Source organism: Triticum aestivum, chromosome 2B, assembly GCF_018294505.1.
Source record: "Triticum aestivum cultivar Chinese Spring chromosome 2B, IWGSC CS RefSeq v2.1, whole genome shotgun sequence".
NCBI lineage: Eukaryota > Viridiplantae > Streptophyta > Magnoliopsida > Poales > Poaceae > Triticum > Triticum aestivum.
In genome coordinates, this window is record NC_057798.1 from 105,863,533 (window position 1) to 105,890,592 (window position 27,060).

Here is a 27,060-nt window from a genome sequence, read left to right on the forward strand (position 1 = left end):
CATAAAAACGCAACAAAGGAGAGGGGTCATTGAGTGGTAAGTCTCTGGAAGAAGGGCAAATTGATGATGATATCAGAGGATGAACACCCAAAGAATCATGTATGGCACCGATAGCATTCTTTCCGTTTCATTTACTTTGCATATTATCTCTGTCGTAAGTCAAACAATATAAAGTTTGACTAAGTTTATAAAAAGCAATACAGACGTATACGAAAGCAAGTCTATTTAATGTGAAAATGTATTTCAACGATGAATTTATTGTGCTGATTGGGTATATTGTACTCCCTCTGTAAACTAATATAAGATCATTTAGATCACTATTAATATAAATTTAATCAAAGTTTACAAAGCTCGACTGCTAGTATTATGCAGAGTAAATAACAGAGAGAATACAACGGTTGGAGCAGAAATAATTAGGCAGGGATACATAGTGTAGGCACGCAAATGGCACAATCCCAACACTGGAACTGGGCACGATCGATCCAACACCGGAAAATGGCGATCAGTTCTTGGACCCGGGCTGCTTGACAATCACCACAGAGCAGTCCGCGTGGTGGGCGCAGTAGTCGCTCACGCTCCCAAGCAATGCCCTGCAAGAAAGAGGAGTTGAGACAAGAGACAGCCACCATTAGTTTCAGTCTCGCGGTGAAGGCGTACACTGCAGGAGAAGAGAAAATCAAGGACCTCCTGATGGCGCCGTAGCCCTGGCTGCCGACGACGAGCAGATCGGCGTGGTGCTTCTCGACGGCGTCGCACAGGACGTGCTTCGGCTCCCCGTCCACCACGTCCACCACGGCCTCCACCTGCGGTTCCGTATAAGCAGCACAAGTTACGTACAGCTATGGCATGTATATCTTCTCTATATCTGTCCATGGAGCAATGCGGCTAGCGGAGAGTTGGTAGTGGATGTTATGTTACCGAGTTGGCGGCGCAGAGGCTGCGCGCCTTGCCGACGACGCCCTCGGCCTTCTTGCGCAGGTCCTCCTCCACTAACCCCACCACGTCGCCGGGCACGCCTGAAACGAATCCCCAGAATTCAGTCGACAGAGCTTTGCTCCAGCCGGAGTCCAGACCAAAGGACGAAACGATGAAGCATTGAAGAGGAGGCTAACGCACCGGGGCCGCCCATGTTGACGGCGAGGGAAGTGGGCGGCTTGGCGTGGAGGACAACGAGCTCCACCGCTCCGGCGCCGGCCATGCCGGCCGTCGCCGCCACGTGCCGCACGGCCCACTCGAGCGCGCGGTAGCTTGCGTCGCTGTCGTCCACGGCGACCAGCACCACCGTCTTGCTCCTCCCCTCCTCCACCGCAGCAGCCACCGTCTTGCTCCTCCCCTCCTCCACCGCAGCAGCCACCGTCTTGCTCCTCCCCTCCTCCACCGCAGCAGCCACCGTCTTGCTCCTCCCCTCCTCCACCGCAGCAGCCACCGTCTTGCTCCTCCCCTCCTCCACCGCAGCAGCCACCGTCTTGCTCCTCCCCTCCTCCACCGCAGCAGCCACCGTCTTGCTCCTCCCCTCCTCCACCGGACTCGCCTCCACTGTCTTGCTCCTGCCCTCCTCCACCTCCACCGGACTCGCCTCCACCGCAACAGCCACCGCCTTGGTCTCCGCCATCATATAACAATCGAACGTCGCGAGGATTAAAACTGACTGAGGAGGTTTCTTGGTTTGAAGTGGTTTGCAGATGTTAGCTCAAGTCTGCGGGCAGGCCTATATATAGCTTACTTGTCAGTCGGCAGTGTGGGCGTGAGAGTGGCACGCACGCTGGTGAACGGGAGGCGCGCTTGCATGTGGCCGGTTACCGGCGAGACAGAGCTGCCAGGGCTGCCCGTTCAGCTTTGTTGCTTTTCACTTCTCATTATTGCCCGCTGGATGGCGATGGCGGCGGTCCGGGGCATGGTGGTCGTTTCTTTTCTGTTGGTGCGTGCTGATTTGTGATGCACTCGAGATGCATGTTGAGGTGGAAGATAATCTGAGAGCGGCGCCTTCGTCTTTTGAGAAGAAGATAATCTAGGACCGCAATATCTTTCCTGGGAATGTTTTCTCAGCAAACGCTCCAATCGGCATGGCAACTTTTATGAGATTTGCCACATGTAACGTAAAAAAATGCAAGTAAATATTTTTTTAAGGGACAATTGCATTTTTACCCCTAGTTGGTTCCTACCCATGGGTTTTGCCCGTACTTTTCGAGCTTGCTCAGTTTTGCCCTTACTTTTTCCATCGAGGTCCCTCGAATGCCCTTTGACCGTTTAACCAAAACTTTGAAAATTCATAACTAATTCATACAAACTCAGAAAAATGCAAATAAGATATCAAAATGTTCAGATAAACATTACCTTTATGGGCATATCATTTGCATTCAGGACAAAAGTATCGTTTAAACTACCCGAGGTAATTAACGTTATTAACATTATTAAAAATAAATAGGTATAAACAATATATTTTTTCATGAATAAAATTTACATGAAAATGTAGGTGATGTTTTCTGAACATCCTGATAACTTATTTGAATTTTTCTGAGTTTGTATCAACTTGTTATGAATGTTCTAACGACTTTGACCATTATTTGGAAACTTCATAACAAGTTGATATGAACTTAGGAAAATGCAAATAAGGTATCAGGATGTTCAGAAAACATCACCTACATTTGCATATAATTTTTATTCACAAAAAAATATTGTTTATACCTATTTATTTTTAATAATGTTAATAACATTAATTACCTCGGGTAGTTTAAACGATGCTTTTTTCCTGAATGCAAATGATATGCCGATAAAGGTAATGTTTATCTGAACATTTTGATATCTTATTTGCATTTTTCTGAGTTGTATGAATTAGTTATGAATTTTCAAAGTTTTGGTTAAACGGTCAAAGGGCATTCGAGGGACCTCGATGGAAAAAGTAAGGGCAAAACTGAGCAAGCTCGAAAAGTAAGGGCAAAACCCGTTGGTAGGAACCAACTAGGGGTAAAAATGCAATTGTCCCTTTTTTTAATGTCATCCGCGTGATCCAGATCCAATGGTTATGGGGACGTTCCCTGGGACCTCGGTTATCATTTTCCATAATATAAGAATTGTTTTATGTTTAGAGCATCTCCAATGGACGATGCAAATTAGAAACACGAGATGTAAAAATTTACATCTCCAAAAGATGAATTTTACATCTCAAAAAAATGGCAACTCCAAATGGTGGTGTAAATTGGTGATGTAAAAGTGCAACTCCAATAAATGATGCAAATGGAGATGTAAAATTGGTAGGCGTGAGCGCCAAGAGCCGGGAGCAGTGTTGATGGACCAAGTGGAGGCAACAGGTGCACCAGCAGCCGAGCGAAGAGAGTCGGGAGGTTGAATGCGGCGGCGGGAGCTCGAATGGTCGGCAATGCGGTTGTGAATCGAGAGGTGAATTGATCACGACGGGACGTGGGGGCGACGGTCGTACAGCGCGAGGAGGCCAAGTCTGGCGGCGGAAAAGCTGCAGCGGCGTGGCGGCGGCTGTGCGGCTCGAATCCGCGACGGCAGGGCGGGGGGGAGCTCAAATCATACGTCGGCGATTCAGCGGCGAAGAAGTGGCCAATTCAGCCGATTTGGAGGCGGGCAGTGGGGGAGCAGCGGCGGAACCAGGGACGGGAGTGATGGACCGGGGCGGCCGGATCTGGCAGTGGGATGGCAACCGTGACGACGACCGAACCGGGTGGGGCAAAATCAGGGCGGCGGTATGGCAGTGGAGGCGGGATTGGGGACAATGGTCGCTCCGGTGAAGGCCCCGGCGGGGTGGGCGGCTGGGACAGAGGAGGCGGCGGGGTCTGCCATAGCATGTGAGGCGGTCGGCGGGCGGGCAGAAGGAAAAATGAAAACGGTTGGGCAGTTGGCGAGCGGCCGCCAGTTTTACATCTCCTAGAGGCGGAGATGCAAATTTGCATCTTGAGGTGTTGTATTTTACATCTCCGGAAGGCGGGGATATAATTTTTTTTGTTTCATCTACATCATCTGTTGGAGAGGGAATTTGGGCCTCGGAGTTTAAAAGTTAGTTAGTTTTGCATCTACATCATCTACTGAAGATGCTCTTAAGTCTTCTGCACAAAAGTGTAATTTTGTTGTACTCTTTTACGTATTTTAAGGGAAAAAACTACTTTGTAGGTATCCCAAAGGACATGTATGTTAGCAGACCAAATAGCCTCAGTCGTTTCTCTCGAGCCATGTTTCACAAATTTGTTGGCGCTGACGAGATTGAAAGCCGATTTCTCCATGCTCTTCAACCTGGTAGTTGATGTTCTCTCTAAAATGCTTATTAACGCTTCCCAGCATAATTTGATCAAAGGGTTGTGCTCTAGTTTGATTTCTGGAGTTGTCATCTGCATTCAGTACGCAGAATTACTATCCTTTTTTGTAGAAGATGATCTAGACACAGCCAAGAATATGAAGACTACCCTAGTTAGTTTTGAGAAAGTTTCTGGTACGATGAGCTCATTACTCTTGGTATTAGTGAAGAGAGAATAGCTCTCGACACCAAGATTTTTGGGTGCTCTCTAAATGTGCTTCCCATTAAATATTTAGGAGGTCCCATACACTTTGATAAGCTTGGAAGGGGGATATTCAACCCATTATAGATAAGATTCAATCTCTCCTCTCTGATGTCTTATTCAACTAGGCTTACCTTCACTAAATCTTGTCTTGCTCGTATACCTGTTTATCTCCTCTCTTTCTTTAAGTTCCCTAAATGGGCATTAGACACGATCCATACCCAACTAGCTCATTGTCTCTGGAGTGACTATGAGGGTAATAGAAAATTGTGTTTAGCACCGGTCTGTATGGCTAAGAGAGCCATGGTGGACTAGAGATTCCTAATCTCAGGGATGTCAATTTCTGCTTGTTAGGCAACTGAGTCAAAAGATACATGCATTGCTGATGAGGGCTAGATTTGGAAGAGAATCGTAGATGAAAAATACCTTAAATCTATGCTAAATATCTTTGCCAATAGATGCTCAAACCCGCCAAAATTCTGGCATGGTGTTTTATAGGTCGATAAAGCTCTCAAACTTGGGTATAAATGGGTAGGTGGTAATGGGGAAAAAGTTAGATTTTTGGAGGATAGCTGGCTTCATACATCAATTTAAAGATTCGGATGTTTTTTTTATGTAGATGCTTATTGGTGTAACAAATGTGCTTGACAATTTTCTTGCGAAGCGGTATAGAAGTGCTTTGTCAATGACAATTTTCTTAATGAATTGATTAGCTTTTTTTAGAATCTCACAAAGCTTTATTACGGCGACTAGATGTTTACAATGATGAATACATTCAGTCGCCGTAATAAAGCTTTATGAGATTCTAGAAAAAGGTAATCAATTAATTGATTAGTTCTTTTTAAAAACACATGTAACTTTATTCATACTCATAACAATTATAGGTACACTGATTTGGGCCTAAGATCCAAAAGAATACAAAATAACTTCTATGACTAAGAACTACAGTGAAATCTCTTGAAAACATCTTCTCCGCGGTATCAATCTTTGCTCGAAGAAATACTCCGAAAACTTTGGTAAAGAGGCTGCAATTGGACTGGAGCAACGATGTTGTCACTCTTTCACCCGCACGAACATTCTCAATAATGATTTTTAAAAGTGCCTTGAGTCGCACATCCAAAAAGATGGGAAACCTTGGTCGATGAACGTACTTGGGCCAGGGATGATCCCCTAGAAGTGCAAGTTGTCGAATCACTATATCTTCATCATGGTGTCGATGCAAAATTTCACCTCCACAAAGTATCAGACCAACAAAAAAAAAGCTTGACACAGCAACATAAACTCATCGGATCCGAATAATTGGATCAGCGAGGACAGAAAACTCTCTAATCTCATGGCACCGCCAAAATGATGAGAGAAAGTTTATTGTCGCAACATTATGATGATCACTAGACGTTGACGAAGAACATAGAGATCTTGAAGTTCCGAGGTCCCCTCGCCTCTTAGCGCCAACATGGCAGCCGGAGGCGAGGGGACCTAAATTTCTCAGATGACGACGATGACGATGTCATTAATTGATTAGCTAAACAAAGTAAAACACAATAAAAAATAACTAGCCCATATCCATGGGCCATGGCATGGCTGCTTGACCCATGGGCCGATAGGGGCATAGATGTGGCGGCATCCTAGTAACGCTCAAGCCTGAGACAAAAAAATGTCACTTTTGAGAAAGCAAACATAATTTACATGGCTATCATCGATAATTGGGAAAAGAATCAGGAATAGAGGGTGCAGTATGTAGTATGTGTCCAGGTGTTTTCGTTATTTCCCTCACTTTCGATGGTTTGCTGCAATGTGTCAATGGAAACATACCAACATGCAAGTGGTCAAGAAAGGCCAAAGGCTTGTGGAGGTGTCACGAGTCGGCCTCTGCCTTCTTTGAGAGCAACAAGTGAGCAAGCCCCAAGTAAAACAGAGGATGCAGTATGATATTGTGTTCAATGGAACGACACCATCAATAGCACAAATAATGCAACGCATCAAGGAGGAGGGACCGCTCTGGAATAAAGCGGGCCTCATCAAGGGCAACATACAAGGGTTCGAGGCGCCGAACACAACGCGCGTACAACATGAGTAGTTCGACTTAGAACTTGCTGGTGTCGCGTAAATCCCACATGTAAATAATTTGTAACTATGGAATTTTGGGGACTCTTCCCTTCTTTTTTAATGAATGATACGCATACTCATGCGTATTTGAGAAAAAAAATTGAGCAAGGCCCGAGCGAGCGTAAAAAGGGTTCAACGAGTGCACGTGGTGGCTCGGATAGTGGGGATGGATATGAGCGTTTACACATTTTTTTTGTTCTGCTTACCTTCATTAATCTCCTTTGCTTAATCTATTCTAATCTATACAATGGTACTTCGATTCAAGTTAAGGTATGCTCTACAAGAAAAAGATGCACATCGATATTGTGATTTCATTTCGGTGATGAGCACCTAATTTCATTGACTTTTAAAATTTAAATGTTTAATTCCATTTATGTTTGAACCTTTTTAGACGCATTTTGTCAAAATCATAGCGCACGGTCCACCATTTAAAATTTCTTCGGTCACCAGCTTCGTCTTGTTATTCCACACAACTCTATGTTTTAAGTTTTCTATTTCAACGCTCATAGATGAATATATCTACATATATCTACTTTATTGTGGATTGTTGTAACATGTACACGTGTGATTGTTAACAAAATCGGACCAAAAGTGTGCAATCAAACATAGCAACGGCCAACTTAAATCCAGAAACATAGGGAGCGACTATTTGAGGTTAACCCCTGGCTGGGTGTCCCAGCAGACACTTTCTTATGCGTAGAAGCACTCCAAACGCTCCACGTGGTGCATCCTAGCGCGCCACCATGTGTCGCGCGTTGGACGCTTTCCGCATCAGGGCAATTTTTCACTTTTTTTTTATTTTTTCATGTTTTTTTTACTTTTCCCCTCTATTTATTAGATTTTTTGTTTTTCTTTTGACAGCATGGAGCACCAGTGTGCTTCCGCGTGAAGCACAATACGCCTGCAAGTGGCACGTGCGTGCTTCCGAGTGAAGCGCATTAGTGCTTCATCCCCCGCTATAAGCATAGTTGCACTTTCCCGGAAAGCACTAGAAAACACATATTTGCTTGAAATAAAAAGTTGGTCAAAATATATCAACATGTAATCTACTTTTGAAGATCTCAACGTGAAAAGCTGGTCGAATGATTTGTGATTTGAACGTACGGTTCAAGAGGTAAATCATTTAAAAAACTAATCGAAAAAACACAAATAATCAACCTCTCATCCTCACGCGTGGATGAGAAAACCACCAAAACTCTTTGGTTGTGGCATGTGATGCACATACACTACATCACTTGCCACCATCAAAGGAGATGTCATAACCTTTACAAGGGGTGCCCATTAACTATTGATTTCACGAAACAGAGGCAACCAAGCACTACTCACATATTGATGCACATGTAGCCTAGGATTTCGTGAGCAGCCAGTCAAGTTGCGCAACTTGGTCCGAAGCTTGTATTCTCCCGCACAAGCTCCACCTGACTATGTTTACAGGAAGCCTAAAAATGATGCGACGAACTAAACGCCCTTGCATTATTTCATGATCCGAAAGGTGAAAAATGATGGGTAGGCTATACCTCTCTTTTTAAGGGAAGGCTATACCTCGCTTGTAGCGAGGTGAATCATAGCTCCCCCCTCATAAATGTGCCGGCCCAACGCGGGAGGAGCGTTGGCTCTCCAATGGATGTTTTTTTCTTTTATTAATTTACTTGTATTTCTAAAATAGAATAAAATATTCCATGATTTTTTAGAAGTGTTCATCACATGTTCAAAAAATGTGTATACAATGTAAAAATGTCTGCACTATTATGTAATGTTTTAAAATGTTCAGGTGTTTCAGAAAAACGATCCTCACATTTTATAAAATTGTTTATAAAGATTAAACAACGTTTGCATAATTGAGAAAATTATTCATGGCATTCAAGAATTTGCACGTGACATTTAAGAAAATGATTACATGTTTCAAAAAAATATTCATGACATTATGCAAATTCTTTTGTCAATGTAAAAATGTTCATGTAATTAAAAAAAGTTTTATAGGATTCATAAAATGCATGTGACTTTTTTTAAACCATTTCTTTCAAAACTATTTTCATGGCATTTCAAAAATGTTTATGTAATGTAAACATATATTTTATCAATTAAATTAACTTATCTTGTGTTTAAAAATATTTAAGATGTATTAAAAAAATCAATGCATGTATTTACAATATGTTTAAGGTGAATAAAATAATGTTACATGTGTATAAAAATGTACAATATGTATTGAAAAATTAGACGTTTGTTGATTTTTGAAAAACAATCTGCAAAAACCTTTTAAAAAATAAAAAGGGAAATTAAAAAAAGATTGAAAAAAATAAAACCCAAAGAAAAAACCCTAAAAAATGTAAAATGGAAGCTAGAGTACTAAGCCGGCCCAGTAGGCTTGCGCCAGAGGCGCGTCTATCGTAGCTCTCGCGGCAGGCGAGAAATAGCCCCGGCAAACAACGATAGCCGTACTTGCTGCATAGACGCGCCGCCGAGGCGAGGCCCAGAGGAAACCCTAGAGAAACCCCGAGCCAAGCACGACACCAGATGGCCTCCGCCGGCGGCAAGCCCAACGCCAACACCGGCGGCGACACCAAGGGGAGGAAGCGCAAGTTCCTGCCCCACGGCAAGCCGGTGCGGAAGGGCGCGTACCCGCTGCGCCCCGGCGTGCAGGGCTTCTTCATCACCTGCGACGGCGGCCGCGAGCACCAGGCCACCCGTGAGGCGATCTCCCTCCTGGACACCGTAAGCCACTTCCCTTGCCTGCACCTAATTGATCTGCTCCCTTGCCGGCCCGAGCCTCCCGCGCAGCAGGTGTTCGTCGTATTGCCTGGCCGCAGCAGCACCAGCCGCCGCTTCGTGCGAGATCTTAATAATTACTCATTCAATTCTAATTACTATCTTAGACGGATGCGTTCCGCTTCAAGTTCGGCGATAGTGCTGCGCTATCTTGTGTTCACTGTAGTTTGCTTGTTATTGTGGCGGGACAGCTTACACCTTTGTGACTCACAATGCACATTCACTCATAAATGTGATGCCTGATTGAAATTAGCAACACAGCTGCAGCGCGCTGAGCTATTGCTTGTAATATACTTGTGCTTGGGACTTTGAATCTTGCCACTATCTAGGTTATATACAGTTCCTAGTGTACCCTCTCTCTATATCTATCTTTCTCTGCAAAAGACATGTAGTAATAACCACAATAAATCATGCAATTTTGCTTTCCTTTGTGTTCCGGCAAGAGCTGTATGTTTCATTGTGCCCTGTGTTGAGGGGAATGCAATACTCCATTCTTGCTAATATGCTTTTTCCCAAGAATAATTGCTGATGTGCGGTCTCTTCATTGTGGGTCTGCAGTTTTACGAGGACCTGGTTGACGGGAAAGTATTTGATGAGAAGCCCAAGAGCATCCCTGACAAGCCGCTGAACAAAAAAATAAAGTTTGAGGACTCTGATTCCTCTGATGATGAGGATGAAGGTCATTCAGTGGAGGAGGCTGACAATGGAAATGATGTAGAAAAAGGTGAAGCAAAGTCATCTGAGCAGCAACAAGAGGTACCTGGTGCCTTGGAAGTTGTCAGCAAGGAGGATGAAGAACAAGTGGAAACTGCCGACGGATCAGCGCCAAAGAAACAACGTATAGAAGATCCTTTGGTTTCTGAACAGACAGAACCAAAAGTGCCCACTGATGAACCAACAGAGACTACTGATGATAAGCCAAAGGAGTCCACTGATAAACCAGCAGAGACTACTGATGATAAGCCAAAAGAGTCCACTGATAAGCCAGCAGAGACTACTGATGATAAGCCAAAAGAGTCCACTGATAAACCAACAGAGACTAGTGATAAACCAAAAGCGTCCAACGATAAACCAAAAGAGTTCACTGGTAAACCAAAAGCGTCCAATGACATACCTATTGATGATTTAATTGATGAGGACCTGAAACAACTGGGGGACAGGAAAAAGGTCTGTTTGTTTTCTGAATTTATTTACAGTTGAAAATACGTAGGAGGTGCTCATTTCTGCTTGAAAATAGTCCATATAAAACCTGCGCAGAGGGTTGAAGTTTTCAGATGTGCTAAAAAATATCTTGGTGCAGTTTACTCATCCATAAATGTCCTTTCTTTTGTAAGATGAAAGCATGGAATTCATATTCATAGCTCCTAAGAAGTTTTGCTGGATCCTAGATAAAAGAAGTATTCACTTAGGAATGCTCATAAAATCCAGTTTTCATCCACATCCTTTTCCCCTTGTCATACACATGATGTAATTTTAAGTCATTTTCGAATATTGACATATTGCACAGACCCTAAATTTGGAAAATCATGCTGTAGATAGAAAGATTTCAGTATTTCTGTCTGCCCATAACTAGTTTAAAAGGTTACCTGTAATATTTAACTATTTATTCATCGTACTTGTTTTATTCTGGCTATCAGATCCCTGTACAGTTGTGAGTAAACTTGAGCAATTAAGTACGGCAAGCAAGTCTTGCAAGGACTCAAAACTCATTTGATGAGAGAGTTATGTATTATGCCTCAAATTTTAGCCACTACTTTTAATAACTTGGCACTGAGGCTTTATTGAGAATCAGAGTCTTCTGTAATGCATCACTGTTCCCTCTAGAAACAATTCCCTGATACGGGAAAATGATGCAACCATACTAGTCCATATATTTTGTCTTTGCCTCACTGTTTATACACTAACTGATATGATGAAAACCATCATACTTCAAACAGAGGCTGTTTGCAAGCGTCGATTCCGGTTGCAATGGTTGCATCTTCATTCAAATGCACAAAAGAGGTGGAGACCCTGGTCCAGTTGAGATTGTACAAAACATGATGTCTTCGGCTGCTTCAACTCGTAAACATATGTCCAGGTTCAGAATTTATATTATTGCAATCTATCTTTTTTGTTCTTCATAAGTCTCGTATATCAAGATATGATATCATGGCTCTTATGGAGTGTGCAGTTATTTTCTTGCTTATAGATTTTCATCTTGAATGTACTCTAGGTTTATTCTGAGGGTGTTGCCTGCTGAGGTGGTATGTTATGCTTCAGAAGAGGAAATAACAAGAGCCGTTACTCCACTTGTTGAAAAGTACTTCCCCAAAGAATCTCCTTCGGGACATAAGGTAAGTTTTTTACTTGATTGCTGGATGGTCTGGCTAGGGCAAAACGCTGAGACTATTATATATTATCTTGTATTAGTTATATGGATTTTCCATCACGGGGTCACTTGGAGAGGAGACTTGGGGAGGCCGCGGCTGGTGGGCGACATCGCCGGGAGTGGCTCGCTGCAGGAGGCAGGGTCGAAGATTGGGTGTCCGCAGGGGAGCGGCAGCAGATGAGAACCCTCTAGCGCTGGGGTGGGGTGGGGTGGGGTGGGGTGGGGGGGGTACCAGTGTGATGAGGTGAGGGAGGCAAGGGGAGATAACTGGGATGTGGTACAAAAAAAACGGCGGGCAAAAAATAACTAGCAGAGACGGAACAGAGAGGCAAAACATGGAAATTTTCGTATTTTTTAGATATAAGAGAGATTGTCCGACCATTTCATTGTAAACTTGCCCCGTTCATAAATTATAATCATGCACTACCATAATTCATCGATTGTTATTTTCACTGTATAACGGGAATTGAGGAGATAGTGGGTAGGGGGGAAGATGGATTGTATTGCTGGATGTAGTCTACCCCATGTAGCAAGGTCTAAAGTTGGCTAGAAGCCTAACAAGATTAATTACCTATCTGACAATTGGCACTGACTGTATGAAGCATTACCAGGGTAGATACTTCATTCCTTCATATTTCCATCAATAGGTTCCTAAATGTCATCCATCTTTCATAGAATTGACCTGGTAATGATTTTCTGTGCATTCGTCATCCGAAAGAAAGTGCTGGAAGTACTATCCCACAAAATTTAGCCCATATATGCGGATATGCCACGCTTTATGAGCAAGCCAATGCAGTCAATTGTTTCAGTAGCCAACATCAGTACATTATAATGTTTATTATTGTATTTATTATTTCCACAGAACAGATAGAATGATGCAGTTCTCCAAATAGGAGTTGTTTGCTTTATTGTTTTCCTGTCCAAAATTCTACACGTTACCTTACTTGCTTGTCTCAATCTTTGCAGTTTGCTGTGTTATACGAAGCAAGGTCAAACACAGGAATCGATAGAATGAAAATTATAAATGCAGTAGCAAAATCTATACCTCAACCTCACAAAGTTGACCTCAGCAACCCCGACAAGACTATTATTGTCCAGATTGCCAAGGTAAATTCTCTAATACAGTTGGATTGCTATTAAATCTCTAGTGTTATATTTTGTGGAAGTGCCTCAACAAAACACAAGTTTTTATCCTACAATTTGTCATAAAAATCTGTATGATTTGATGCCCACTTCTCACAACACAATTGTTACTTTTATCCATTTTCAAATTCATAGGTATGGATGATTTTTAAATGAGATTTTGGAGTAGTAAAATGCAAGAGTACTAAGTATTATCATTCTGGTATTTGTCCATGGGAAAGGCATTTGCAAATACACGCATTTGTCGATGAGCTACCATCACAGTCCATTGTCATAAAGTTGCTTTGAGATCCACACAAAATTCAGTCGGAAGAAATAGTTCTCTTGTGTTTTCTTTCTATCTGAAAATGTAGAAGTCTCAATTCGACTGGCTGGATAAGACTAAAGCAAGGACTAGGTCCATATCGATGAGATGTAAAGCAATCGACCTATAGTGCGCATATGCCTTTTCCCTTTTTTCAGGGAAGTCCCCTGCCTGTTGGTGCAGAGATATTACAAAATGTGCATTGATTTATCTACCGTGGGTTGTTTCTTTTAATGTTCAGGAGTAAAAAACCGTATGGTCCCTGATCAGTATCCCAGGCAGCTTCCAGTGCTGCAAATTTTATTGTAGCACTGGGATCCGGGGATGGAGGAAATGAGCATAATAAATCGCTAGCAGCTTGTATCATACTTCATGTTAAACCAATTTCGATTTCAGTATCCTATTGCATTCTACAGATTGGAGGTAAAATAGACTTGGAAAAGTTTTTGTTTTACGCTCCACTTTATGAAACCTGTAGTAAGTCCAACATGGGCTCTTCTTCTGTTCAGTAATGCTGCACCAAGCGAGCATGTTGCTTTATTACTTTACTACTGGCCATATGAAATATCTAATCTGGTGGCTATTTCTCTCTATCTGGCTAGTATAGCTACAGTAAGATGTTCACAGTTGAGGTCCTGATAAACTATTGTTTGAATCGTGGGCAGACTATATGCATGATTGGAGTGGTGGAGAGATACAAAGAGCTTTCGAAGTTCAACCTAAGGCAGCTGACCTCGCCACCGGAGAAGTAGTTTCTGCGTGACAAATTCTTCCTCCTGGTTGAGTTTTAAGCAGATGCAGCATCAGTTGGTTACTACGAGTAGCTACCGTGAAAGTCATTGCCAAATGATTCAGGTGTATTATGCCGTTAAAACAGATGGCCATTGTCGTGTGGATGCATCCTGAATCGCTTGCTTAATGCCGTATGGTGCAATTTTGGAACCTGTTGAATTTCCTACAGCGATCGTTGGAATAAAGGGTTAATTAGATTCATGCGACTGTAACTTTGGTGAGTTGGAAAATATACCTTATTCGCCAAAAAAGAAAGCACTGGGAAATGGGAGATCACGCGAAAATGTGTATATGCGGAGCCGAGGTTCCATTGAAACGACATGGGTATATGGGGTTTGCTGATCGTTTTCTTTCTTCCACGGAAAGAAAGAAGACCCTTTGGCTAGGGTTTCTTGTGCCGCCGTCGGTCTGTCTCGTATTTTATGGTCTTGGGGTCATAGAGGCGTGGTGGATCGTAGTCCTTGTCGGAGGGAGAACGAACTTTTGAGTTTTGTTAAGATTTATGTTTTTCTTAGAGAGATGAGGTGGCGGTGGCTCTCTGAAGATGGAATAAGTTTCTCTTGGCCTTGTCTTCGTCCCGGTGGCGTTTCTAACATCGTCGGAGGGCGTGTGAAGTTTCGCCTTCAATGCATCTCGCGAGACTTGGTCGGCGTTTGTCTTCGGTGGATCCACGTGGATTGTCTTCATTTGTTTGTGTTCGCGTGTCTACAGGTAGGATCCTTACGATCTACGCTTCTCTTCATCGGCGGCGGTAGGATCCTTACGATCTACGCTTCTCTTCATTGGCGGCGGTAGGATCCTTACGATATATGCTTCTCTTCATCACCGGTGGTTGCTGGTCCGATGCGTGGCCCTATAGGCTCTTAGCACAACGATTTTCTGACTGTCTACTACAACAAGGTTTGCCCGGCTCCGAATGAAGGAGGGGCGAAGACGGCAGCACGCCTTTGGCTCGCTCGAGTGCTAGTAGTTGTCGTTAGCTGGTCTATAAACTTAGATGTATTTTTTACTTCTGTTGTTCTTTGTATTACATTGATGGTTGATGAATAGACGAAAGTTTCCAGCATTTTTTTTAAGAAATACAACCTTTCTTCCTGTCCAAAGATCGCATCATTTTAGCCAGTAGTCGGTCTTGACTCTTGACTCGATCCACACATCCTCCTTTTATCGTGGATGCCGGTCTTTGGCCTTCGGGCACCGGCCAGGGCCAGAGTCGACGATGACAAAAGGTTTCGATCGACTTTGTTAGCCAGGGGCAAACTTTATTGAACAACTCGATCTTTCGTGATCGATACGCCTCAAACCATGCATTATTTAATTATTATGATTAACCGTGCTCGTCAACTCGTGCCGTTGTTTCAATTTCTTTATCAATATGTGCAGCTAATGAGCATCATTCCATGGACTAGGTAGCTGGATTAGCATGCTGAGGCGCCTATGACAGTGGTAGTACGTTGCCTTGAGCCCTTAACCACACGACGAACACGCAGATTCACTTGAAAATTTTGCCAGAAAAGGGGGCAAGATACATGCATCTCCGCGGCACCCTAGACGTACACACCATGTATTGCATATGTGGCAATTTTAAGTTTTCAAAATATACATTTTTTAGCATAGCACAGACGCAAGCACCCATATATATGCGCATACATTCATACATATGAACTCACACACGCACACCCTATTTCTATGAGTACCTTCGAGAGACTGAGCCGGCATATCATCTTGAGATATTACAAAGTCACGGTAGGCACCTTGTAGTCGACGAAAACATCTCCCACTGAACGTGCATAGACAGAATTTTAAAATAAACTCAGGATAAATGCGAGCGTCAGGACTTAAACCCTGATGGGCTGAGGATATCACTGTCCTCCTAACCATCCAACCACAAATTGGTTCATAGTTTTTAAAATATAAATGTGAAAACTTTTCCGGACATGGGCTACATTCTGTTTGCGTCACTACTAAGTCCTGTTGCACAACTACGACCATTTGATTTTCCTTAATTAGCGGAGGAAAGTTGCGTTTTTGGGTCTGATTTTCTTATAGGCTGGTTCATCTCTCTCTCCTTTTTTTTTTGATAAACTTCTTCTCCTTTATTCATTCATAAGTAAAGTAGCATCGTTTATTCATTCATAAGTAAAGTTGCATCGCTTACAAGTAAAGGGATAACCTCATCAGGGACGTTATCCATCCAAACACTTCCTAGCTAACTTTGCTAGTTCATGAGCTACTCGATTACGTTCCCTATTACAATGATCATAAATGACATGAGAAAAACCTAATGACATGAAATAACAGTCATCTATAATGGATGAAGCGACTGAAGAAGAGTAGCCTTGGCTCAACGCATTCACCACCTCCACGCTATCCGAATTCACTTCAATCTTACTGCATCTGACAATATTGGCAAGATTCAAACCAAACCTCACTGCAATTGCTTCTGTTGTGAACGAGTCGAAGTAAAGGTCCATCTTTTCATTAGCAGCCGCTATAAATTTCCCCCTATGGTCCCGGATAACTGCTCCAAATGTTGCTGCGAGTGTGTCACTATCAAATCCCGCATCAACGTTTAATTTCACGTAACCATAATTTGGTTTGAACCAAGCATCTGAACGGACGTGAGCCTTTGGGCTATAAGAGATGGTATAGTTTGCTACTAAGCCTCTCACTGACATATTGATTTGACATGCGCTTTGAGTTTCTTCGTCATGTGTCAATTTTCGCATTTGATACCACAAATACCAAGCCGTTGTTGCCATCGTTTCTTTGAACTTCGGCAAGCCCAACACTTGGATTTGTTGTTCTGGAAGGCACAAAAGATGTGCCAACACAAGCTCGCCCGCCTTGTCAACTTTCAGTGCCCGTTTGATAACAAGCTCAAGACCGAGCATCTTCCACACGTCCATTGCCAATTTGCATTCGAACAACATATGTCTTATGTCATCAGGCCCCTGGTTATAGGCTGGGCAACTCAGATTTATTTTCAAGTGCTTATTAGCCAGGATAGATGGACAGGGAATAGCACTCTGGAGCGTGAGTTACATAAATATTTTTATCTTTGCTGGGCAGACTAAGTTCCATACCGAGTCCCATGTATAAGATGGGTTTGAAGCTCCAGCCGTTGATTCCAATTTGGGCCCAAATTGAAATTCCCATTCTTTTTTCTTTTTTGAAGCATTCATCTCTCTTGTTTCTTTTTTGAAGCATTCATCTCTCTTCTTCTTAATGAAGCGCAGGAACCATCTATGGCCCGCGGAGGAAATGATGCGCGGATAGCACCGGATAATGGCCTTGGCCGCCACGTAAGCCTTTGCCGCTTGAGTTTGCACGCACGCGCCGATCGTCTCGTGCATACGATGGAACTGGAAACAGAAGACGGCTACGAAAGGGAAGGAAGTGGTACTAGACAAACGCAACACGTGCACGGAGGCAGTTATCCGGTTAGGCGTTCGATCAATCAGCACGTAACATCATGGCGTTTCTTCTGTATGGATGGATGCAGACGCCCAGTGGTTCCGTGGGCTATCCGATCCAGGTTTATGTTTGAGCCCTGCGCTGTGTGCTGTCCCAGCACAGGATTGCAACCGGACACGGTGTAAACTCCATTCCGGCGAAGCTGACCGGCGGGGGCAGCCAGGCAGCGCCGCCGCTGCCACCGCCGGTCCTCCGTCACGCACGCACTCGGCGCTCCCGGCGCTTGGAAAATGGGAGATCGTACAGGCCCCGCGCCCTATCCTGGTATCCCCATCGCGTCAGCGACCGGCTGCACACGCGTCGCGAAACAGGAGGGACGACACGAAGCAAACGAGCCGGGCACCGTGACCGCGACCGCGACCGCGCGAAACGGCCCCGTCGTCCTCCCGTCGCGGATCCTCTCTCCCTGACCCGTCGTCGACCGGCCAGGCCAGGCCATATATACCGCCCGCTGCCGCCGGAAGAAGCCTCTGTTTCCTCTCTGCTCCCTCCCAATCGCGTCCGTCCTCCAGCTTTCCTCCCACCCACCTCCCTCCCTCTTCACGTGAACCGCTCCACGCCCACGCCATCTTCGCCTCCAAACGCCCGCGTCCGTGAGCCGCGCCGGCGCGTGACTCCCTCCCACCTCCGCGACGCTCTTTCTCGTGCTTGATCCACCATCCAACGTAACAGCAACCCCTCGTCTCTGCGCCGCTACCCCACCATTTCTTCCGCGGCCAGCCAAAATTTGGAATCCTTCCATTGTTACTGTATTCTGGTGATTTGGCGCCTTTGTTTGGCGCTTCGATCGAGCGGCGGAATCAGCCGGCCGGCCGGCCATGAAGTTCACCAAGAGGTACGAGACGTACATGCGGGGGATCAGGACGGCGGAGCAGGAGCTCCCCGCCGTGGGCCTCAAGCGCCTCAAGAAGATGCTCAAGAAATGCCGCTCCCACCACACCCCGCACCACAAAACCGGCGCCTCCGACTCGTCCTCCTCCTCCGACGCCGGCGCCGCAGCCCGGTGCCCCGGCCATTGCTCCGGTAAACAAAACAACAATCTTCCTTTTTTTTTCTGCATTTCCCTTTTTTCTTTATACTGCTCTTGTTGATTTCCTCGTACCGATTTTGACCCCGCGCTACGGAGCCTCGCGTGCTATCTGAGGATCTTTCCCGGTGTCTCCTTTTTCTTCTTCTTTCTGAACAAATTCCTCCGGTGGATTCGTTCCCGGTGTGCACGTTGATGTTGACCCGCACCTCGGAGCCGCTCGTATTGGCTGGAATCTTTTCCCGGTGCTTTTCTTCCTCTTCTTTCTGAATAGGTCCGTAGTGGGGATTCCCCCTATGGCAAAATGACAAACCTAGAAGATGACCAGAAACCATGTCGCTGTCAGTGCCAAACTGTCAATATTTTTTTGGCATTTCAGTTGCTTCACGCCGCGATCAGCTTGACGAATTCTGCATGGAACCTGCACCGTTGTACCTGCACCCGGCTTTCGGTATTCTGCAAGGCGGCCCTTGCTGGGGAAGAAAACAAAACCACATGCACATTTTACCACGTCCACCAATTTCATCTTACTACTAGCTTGTCGAGATTTTTTTTTTTCGCCTTGCCCAGCTTCTCCCGGGTTATTTATGGGTGAAGATGCATCAATAAAGTCAATCAAAGCAACAAATGTGGGGGTTCATGATTTGCTCCGCAACCCAGGATCCCCTAGATTTTTCTTAAACATACATCTCCTCACCGTCTGGTTCAAAATTCGTGTTGCCATTTTCTGTAGCAAAAAGAAAAGGTGTTGTAACCATGAAGAAATTGTAGAGTCAGCCATCATGTGCTTGACAGAGATGTTGGCTGTATGCTTGCATATTCTACTATCAGTTGCAGAAACAAGAGATAAACCAGAGACCAGCACAGCTTGTAGGCGCCACTAGCCCCCTACGCTACCGCTACGATGGCTTCACGCACTAAACTTTACTGTGGGCACGTCTAATAAATTAAAAATGCTAATGTTTCTAAGAGTCAAAGTGCCGACAAAAACTATTAGTAAACTCGCTTACAAAATACTAGTATAACCTAAGACAACCAACCAGTATAGAGTCAACCGTGCTGTGCTCATAGGTTCAGCAAGGAGCATACTGTTGATTGGCGCATCGATCTGTTCCTCTGATCCCGACTTCGCAATTTTTAATAATCAAGTTGCCTATTCTGATTTTCCAACTTTTCATATATTATAAAAAACCACACAAAGTGCCGACAACAAAGAATATTTCATGCATGGTTCCAACTGGCATTGTGAATATTTTCAAGTTCAAGTGATGATTCATATATTACCTTTCATGCTTGGTTGTTAGTTGACAATTCATTAAAAAACAATATGCAGTATGTGATGGCAGTTTCTTCCCGTCCCTTCTCGACGAGATGTCAGCCGTCGTTGGCTGCTTCAACGAGAAGGCCAAGAAGCTCCTTGAATTGCACTTGGCGTCAAGGTTCAAGAAATATGTCATGTGGTTCAGCAACAGGTGTCACAAGAACCATGGGCAGTTAATACAGCAAGGCAAAGACTTGGTCACGTATGCGATTATAAACGCCGTGGCGATGAGGAAGATCCTGAAGAAGTATGACAAGGTATGGCCTTTGTCCTGCCTTTATTTAAAAGCGAAAACACATTTACGTTCTCAATAGGATATTAACAAAAATGAAATGAAAAATAGCTGGATGCTCCTACATTAGATGGGTTAAGCATACTGGTTTCAAGCGTTTTAGGCTTCAACAAGTGAAATCAGTAAGCCCTAGTATATGGTAAGTGCACATTGGAGGAATCACACGGACTGTACTCATGGGAAGTATGTTTGAACTGTATTATCGTATTTCTAGTTAGTTCTTTAACCTGAAACGAGAGTAAAACTATCAAAATCTTAGCTGTCGTTGCATTTCGGACAAGATAATAGTTGGATTTCAATGATTGATTGAAAAGAATGACCAAAAGCATCTACTCTGAAGGTACATTATTCGAAGCAAGGACAGGAGTTCAAAGCTCAGGCCCAGAGCCTGCACATTGAGATACTTCAGTCCCCATGGCTGTCTGAGCTAATGGCTTTCTACATGAACCTGAGAAGAAGCAAGAACAACGAGACTGCGATGGAGCTGTTTGGTGACTGCTCGCTCACATTCGATGACGACCAGCCAACACTCTCATGCAACCTCTTTGACTCTATGCGAGTTGACATCAGCTTGACATGTTCAATTTGCTTGGTGAGTTCGCACTTCTGACATCTAAGACAAGATCTATTTATCGGATGCCAACATACACTAGTTGAATTATTTCAATCTATGGTGGTAATAACTTCTCGATCTTTTGTAACGCTTCAATTTCCAACTTGTTTTTGCAGGACACAATGTTTGATCCAGTATCGCTTTCCTGTGGCCACATATTTTGCTACTTGTGCTGTTGCTCTGCTGCATCGGTGACGATTGTCGATGGGTTGAAGTCCGCAGATCACAGATCAAAGTGCCCTTTGTGCCGACAGGTATAAATATTCAGTTCTGTCAAACGGATGTTTGCGGATGCCCAGCCGACTGACCTAATTTCCACATTCCAGGCTGGGGTATTTCCTAATGCTGTGCACTTGGACGAGCTGAACATGCTACTAAGTTATAGGTAAGTGCACTGCCTAACAAGTTCTAAGTGAATAGAGATATGACAGAAAAAGAACATGTTTCTGTCTCTTGTGATCAGTTTGTCACTGTTGAATTGTTGAACTATCCACAGTTGTCCGGAGTACTGGGAGAAAAGAATGCAGATGGAGCGAGTTGAGCGTGTTCGTCTGGCTAAGGAGCATTGGGAGTCCCAGTGCAGAGCATTCTTAGGCGTCTGATGGAACAAGCAGACTCCGTACAAAAAATGGGATTTCCCATTGCTGTTGGTTAGATCTTGATTTGGCATGACTGTGTAATATAGTTGGATCTATCCTGCTGAATGAATTGGTCTGTAATTGGGAGGTCACTTGTGCGCCTAGATGTAAAAAGGGGTAAACTTGTAGTGATTATCTGAATGTAGAATTGCAAGTATATTTATAATTAATCTGGCCTGTTTGGGTTTGGGATTTCTCAGCAACGGTTCGGGCCTTTTGGGGTTTGGGTTCTGACTTGGTTAAATATGAATCCATACTCGTTGAAGGTTTATGTAAGGTATTTTGGTCTGTGCTCAGAGGAATTCAAAAACTAGCATCACAAAAAAAAAGGAACTCAGAAACTAGGGTTAAGTTACTCCAAACATTAGGATCAAATTCCTTACAACGACAACATTTGTCACTCCACTGAAACTTTTGACTGACATTGAGATGCATGATATTCTTTTTCTCTATAGAAAACCATTTGTGGATGTTGCAAACTTGCAATAACGATCAAGATAAACTTTGTGATCACAGAACCGCACTGCTTGATTAAGTTTCCACAGCAGTACATGCAATGTTAAGTTAATAGTAGAATAAGAGATACAAGGTCAACCTTTCTTTAGTTCCAAAAAATTGCAATTATTGCTACATGCTATCGACGTGAGCAGAGCACTCTACCTCTAAACTTGTCTTACTGTCTTCCCTATATATCTCTTTTCCAGCCCTCTATTCTACCAAAATCAGATCCTAGATGAATATAAGAATTAAAGATCTTACAAAACTGTGGTGGCATGGTGATTACTCCTAGAGCTTATAATCACCACACCTCTAGTTGTTGACAGCCGAGAAATACTTCCTCGCATCTTGGCAAGCGGAATGCAAGAAGAATACCTTCGGAAAATGTCTGGATGTTGGTCATAAACAGGACATTCTTAATCAGCTCTTAATCTCAGGATCTCCTTTGCTGTCCGCCTCCTAAAATATTCCATATGTTCCTGCAAAGAGTAAATGATTTAACCAAATTAAAATACATAATACCAGGTAAGCACATATCCCATGGTATATGTGTGTGCAAGAGAGATTAAGCCTCATGTCTTCAATTTGAACTTGATTTTGCATAAGCCCTTTTGGCAGCCTATCCTGATAATCCTCGAGCTCACAAAAACTCAAGGACCTCAACAGAACCCTAATCAAGCATATTTATGAAGTTGACAGTCAGAAGATGTCTATTATACACACCTGACTAAAAGATAGTATGAGACCTCTGCTGTAGAAATCGATGAACTTGAGCATAAACATACCACAATCCCATCTGTTACAAAAAAGAAGTTCCACATCAAACAACTTCATGCGTACTTATTGCTATAAAGAATACAAAACAGATTTTTCAGGTAAACAATAATTGCTGCTGAAAATGCAGTAAAGCACTGAGTGATGATAATTGACACTTCATATGAGTTGTTTGGGGCAACCAAACTAAACTGTTATTCCTTAAGTCACAGCTGAATCTAGGCCTACAGGCAGTAGAAAGAAAGTGTACCCATTATGTTGCAAAGGAATATGAACAGATACTTCCCGCCAAGAACTTGTGTCTATCTCTATGTCATTCTTGTCCTTCAATTCATCCACGATATATCTAGCCTGACAGAAACAGGAAAACATAAATCCAGTTTAAAAAAATATAGAAATGATTAGCAAAACAAACTACAACTGAAACCAATGAATATATATATATATATATATATTAAATTTCCAAATAATAATGTTAATTTGCTGCTTGGTAAGTTAAACATGCAAACATCTTAAATAATGAAAGATAAAAGAGAACTCTGAAGTACATAGGTCTATATGATAAAATAATATCATGAAAAACATGTAAACATTTTCCTTATATATATCATAGAGAACTGATCACACACATAGATCAGTCATAATGTGAATGACACGGATAGATCAGTAATAAAATAATAGTCCGCTTTTTACTACTACTGCGAACTAGCTCTGTCATCCACACAGAGAAACCAAAACATGCGTACCACAGAATGATTTCAGACAATCACTCAAAGTTTATACATAATCGTTGATTGTTAAGGAACCATTTTTTCAAAACTCATGAGAGAAGTAATTGGAGGTTATCGATGGTACTTTATTCGTAGACATCAGTTAAGCAGATAGTATTTTATTTCAAAGACATCAGTTAAGTCTACCAGTATCCTCAGTACGGCACTGTCCTTGCCACCAAGGGAATCGAGATAATGAAAAGTTTCTTCCTTCATGTCAATAATTGCCAAGCACCAATGTACATCTCTGTGTACTGGAATAAATATCTGAAACCAAATTCTAATGGTAAGCGTAACATGAGGAATGAACATGTAAAAAAAAGGCTAGTAACAAGAAAAGTGGATCCAGTAGCAACTTACTTTCTCACACTCCGCAAGCCTATAACCCAACTTGTTGGGGGTCGTCCATCTTCTAACAGACTGATAGTCATACCCAGTTTTTCCACAAGCAAGCTGAACAAGAACACAGAATGTCATGAGGTGTGCACTGTTTAATACTAGCTACATGTCAAAATTTATGACGGAAAAATCTAACAAGCAAGGATATTAAAACATAGTCAAATAGCAAGGGGGTCTGACAATCAGAAAAGGAATGCAGACTCGTGCTGGATGGGCAACATACAACAGTGATATAAGAATAAAAGGCATCACACATGTATTGCACTTCAACAAAAGAGTCATGAATTTATGTAACCATGAGGCATGGTAAACAGATCAAGTAAGTCATGTACGTAGGGGTGGAAAACAAGCCAGGCCTGGGTAGACTAATTATCAAACTTTGTTCGGAACTAGCTCGTTTTAATTTAATATAATATTATTTGAAGTTTCAAAGCAATTTAAAAATTGAGCTAACCAGACGAGCCAGAGCATAGTCGAGTTTAATTCAAAATCGACTCCAGTTTTGAGCAAAGTAACACGAATAGTTGAAGCAATTTCAAACCGAGTTAATAAGGCAGTTAGCGACACATCTCAGTTTCTAACAAAGTGATGAGAATAATCAACTCATTTTCTAAGACGAGCTCACGATCCGTTAAGGAGATCCCCCCACACACACACCCTACATGTAGGAGATGCATATTCTTAAATTAATGAATGATCTCATATGCTTGAAATGCCAGTTCCCTACACCAAATTTGCCGGTAGCCCCCATTACGACAAAAGTATTATCAAATCCCAGCAACCAAGGCAGAAACATAACCTGGACAGGGCTAGCAGATATAAATCATAACTGATGTAGGTAGCAGAATACAGACTGGAAGAATATTCCATCAGACAAGTACTAGAAAGCAAAGAATGTGCATCAGCTAACCTTCTTATAAAAGAATGTGTTAAAGAAGTGGCATTTTAAAAATCTGTTGGGTTCTCTTTCTGCTCTCTCCTTTAATAATTCAAGGTACAAATTGATGACCTGAAAGGAGGGAAAATAGAATGCAAGATAAAGCCTTGCAACATCAAGCTAAGAAAGAATGGAACATCATTTAAACATATTCTTCAGGGTTTTTTTTCTTTGATGGAGGAGGTTCTTCCATATGAATACTTACCTCATCGTTTAACCAACCACGAGGCCTCAAACACCATAGTTTCTCTTTGGTGATCTCAATGTTTGAAGGCTTATGCAGCACTATTACTTTTTTACTGCAAACAGAAGAGGATGGTTAATGTTTAATGGTGCTAATAAGATAAAGTAGAAGTATTGAATAAAATTTACTAGGCATTGTTGCCAAGTGTACCTGTGAGAACTACCATTCAATAAGTTGTTTACTTCACTCTCTTCTTCATTTGTGAGAGGTGCAAATAATTCAGACAGATCCTGAAATAGACAAATACAAAATGTGGGAATTATATTTGAAGAACTGTTGAAAAGAGTCAAAACGAACAGGCTAATCGACAGTGCACTAATTAATCCAATTAATTAACAGAGCTAGACTTCGAAGGCAGAGTTAACCCTTTAGGAGTGAAACATCCATTCTTTGTGAGGAACCCAGAAATATCCATTTCTAAATCATACTAGTTGCTAAAGGTCATAGTGAATTTTTTCATCCAAAAGAAATTTCTACTAGTTTTATGGGTGAATTCGCTCTAGCTAAACAAGTTCATAAACAGCCAACTAAAGAGCTACTTCCACGAGTCATACTATGCATATCCAAATGACACCCAGGCGAACGCAGGTGCATTAACCATTTTACTATGGATATCCGCAAACTATGTAAAATTCTTCTTAAACCATGACCCATGAGATTGAGATGGCTACCTCTTCGAGACTATCGTCAGGCACCTCCTCCAGTGTGATGTTGCTCACATCGCCAATACCCCACCTGGCGGGATTGGCCTTGTCCGTTTGAACCCTCGCACTGAGATCTATCACCTCCCGCAATCCCTTGTCACGCCTCTTGCGTACCCTTGAGCCGCCTTCGCCGGTGCGAGTCTCCCTCAGCAGCCGCGAAATGTAGTGGCCCATGTCTATCACGGAGGCCTTCCGACGGCGGCAAGGGGTCGATGCGCCGGCCGCGAGGAGGTAGCGGAGGACGAACGGGCGGAGGGCGAGGAAGCGGCTGGGGGAAACAACGCTGCCGCTGCGGCGGCGGGGACTGGGGGCGGGGCGGCGGGCGCCGCCGAGGCGGCGCTTGCGGCGGCGGTGGCGCGGGGCGGCGAGGGCGAAGCGGAGGGTGAAGGAGCGGAAGGCGAGGAGGTGGCTGCGGCCGCGAGGAAGGGATTCGGTGTCGTGGGCGCCGATGACGCGCCGCTTGCCGCGGCGGCGGTGGGATGCGGCGCTGGTCGCCGGCGCACGGGGCATGGGATGCCGTTGGTGGGGGTGGCTCCGCGCGCGTGGAGGCCGAGGAATCCTAGCTACCTAGGGCGGCGAAGGCCGACGGAGGCGGAGGGGGCGGGGTTTTAGGCGGCGGACGGCGCCACCGGACGCGCGGGTTTGAAATTGGGGACGCGATACGGCGGCGAGATCCTCTTGCCGACGACAATCCGATACCCCGTGGTAATTTGACGACCAATTATTACCTCTGCTTAAGGAAACGACCAAAATAAAATATCGGTGTGATGGGGGTTTAGGCCGGCCAACCGTTGTTTGGAATTCTCAAATTCAAGTCAAGTTTAAAAGGATTTAAAATGATATTCACTCATCATTATGCCCAAGTCACTGCATCTATAAAGAATAAGTGACTATGTACATTTCTGCGGCGCTATCACATGTTTGCCGATCAATCTCGACTGTTCGCAGAGTCTAAACTCACTCCTAGTTTTTTTTTCAAGCTGACTAGGTTCGCAAAGCTTGGATGTCTAACGATGAATCAAACCTAAAAGCCGTTCCAGCGAACACCATAAACCCTAACCTAACCACCGTAAGAAAAGTCCCATTCCTTAACTATGCTCCCACGTCATCAATATGCCATACGTCACATTGGGACCGTAATTAGGGCATGTACAATGGTGGCATATGGATACATATGCCCCATAACAAAAAATAATTTGAGGCATCTACATTTATTTTTTCTCCCCAATGCAAGCTACCACTAGTGGGCCTCATTAAGAAATAGAAAATAAAGACTTTAGTACACATGCATCTCTACTTTTCACTTCAACCTTTTCAGCTTTTGTCACCGGACCACACTTTTTCTCTTCAAGCACCCGCCTCTTGGAGAG

At 43.5% G+C, this 27,060-nt stretch overlaps 4 protein-coding genes across 4 annotated transcripts; 2 read left to right on the forward strand and 2 right to left on the reverse strand.

The window, feature by feature from the left end:
• Positions 1-290: 290 nt before the first annotated feature.
• Positions 291-1,820, reverse strand: LOC123040669 (universal stress protein YxiE). The gene is made up of 4 exons (XM_044463446.1): positions 1,117-1,820; positions 919-1,016; positions 685-803; positions 291-590 (listed from the first exon to the last, which is right to left on the reverse strand). The coding sequence occupies exons 1-4, from the start codon at positions 1,613-1,615 to the stop codon at positions 503-505; spliced, it is 804 nt and encodes a 267-aa protein (XP_044319381.1). The 5' UTR covers positions 1,616-1,820; the 3' UTR covers positions 291-502.
• Positions 1,821-9,028: 7,208 nt separating this feature from the next.
• On the forward strand, positions 9,029-14,197 carry LOC123043742 (uncharacterized). Its single transcript, XM_044466285.1, has 6 exons — positions 9,029-9,335; positions 9,948-10,556; positions 11,327-11,466; positions 11,602-11,722; positions 12,724-12,864; positions 13,870-14,197. The coding sequence occupies exons 1-6, from the start codon at positions 9,138-9,140 to the stop codon at positions 13,954-13,956; spliced, it is 1,296 nt and encodes a 431-aa protein (XP_044322220.1). The 5' UTR covers positions 9,029-9,137; the 3' UTR covers positions 13,957-14,197.
• A 3,459-nt stretch (positions 14,198-17,656) lies between these two features.
• LOC123040670 (probable E3 ubiquitin-protein ligase BAH1-like 1) lies at positions 17,657-21,567 on the forward strand. The gene is made up of 6 exons (XM_044463447.1): positions 17,657-18,496; positions 19,834-20,078; positions 20,454-20,705; positions 20,843-20,980; positions 21,053-21,111; positions 21,223-21,567. The coding sequence occupies exons 1-6, from the start codon at positions 18,292-18,294 to the stop codon at positions 21,326-21,328; spliced, it is 1,005 nt and encodes a 334-aa protein (XP_044319382.1). The 5' UTR covers positions 17,657-18,291; the 3' UTR covers positions 21,329-21,567.
• Positions 21,568-21,866: 299 nt separating this feature from the next.
• On the reverse strand, positions 21,867-26,401 carry LOC123040671 (ubiquitin-like-specific protease 1A). The gene is made up of 9 exons (XM_044463448.1): positions 25,658-26,401; positions 25,137-25,216; positions 24,948-25,041; positions 24,716-24,814; positions 23,767-23,859; positions 23,554-23,673; positions 22,887-22,987; positions 22,586-22,658; positions 21,867-22,341 (listed from the first exon to the last, which is right to left on the reverse strand). Exons 1-9 carry the CDS (start codon positions 26,198-26,200, stop codon positions 22,279-22,281), a joined length of 1,266 nt encoding a protein of 421 aa, XP_044319383.1. The 5' UTR covers positions 26,201-26,401; the 3' UTR covers positions 21,867-22,278.
• Between the last annotated feature and the right edge of the window lie 659 nt (positions 26,402-27,060).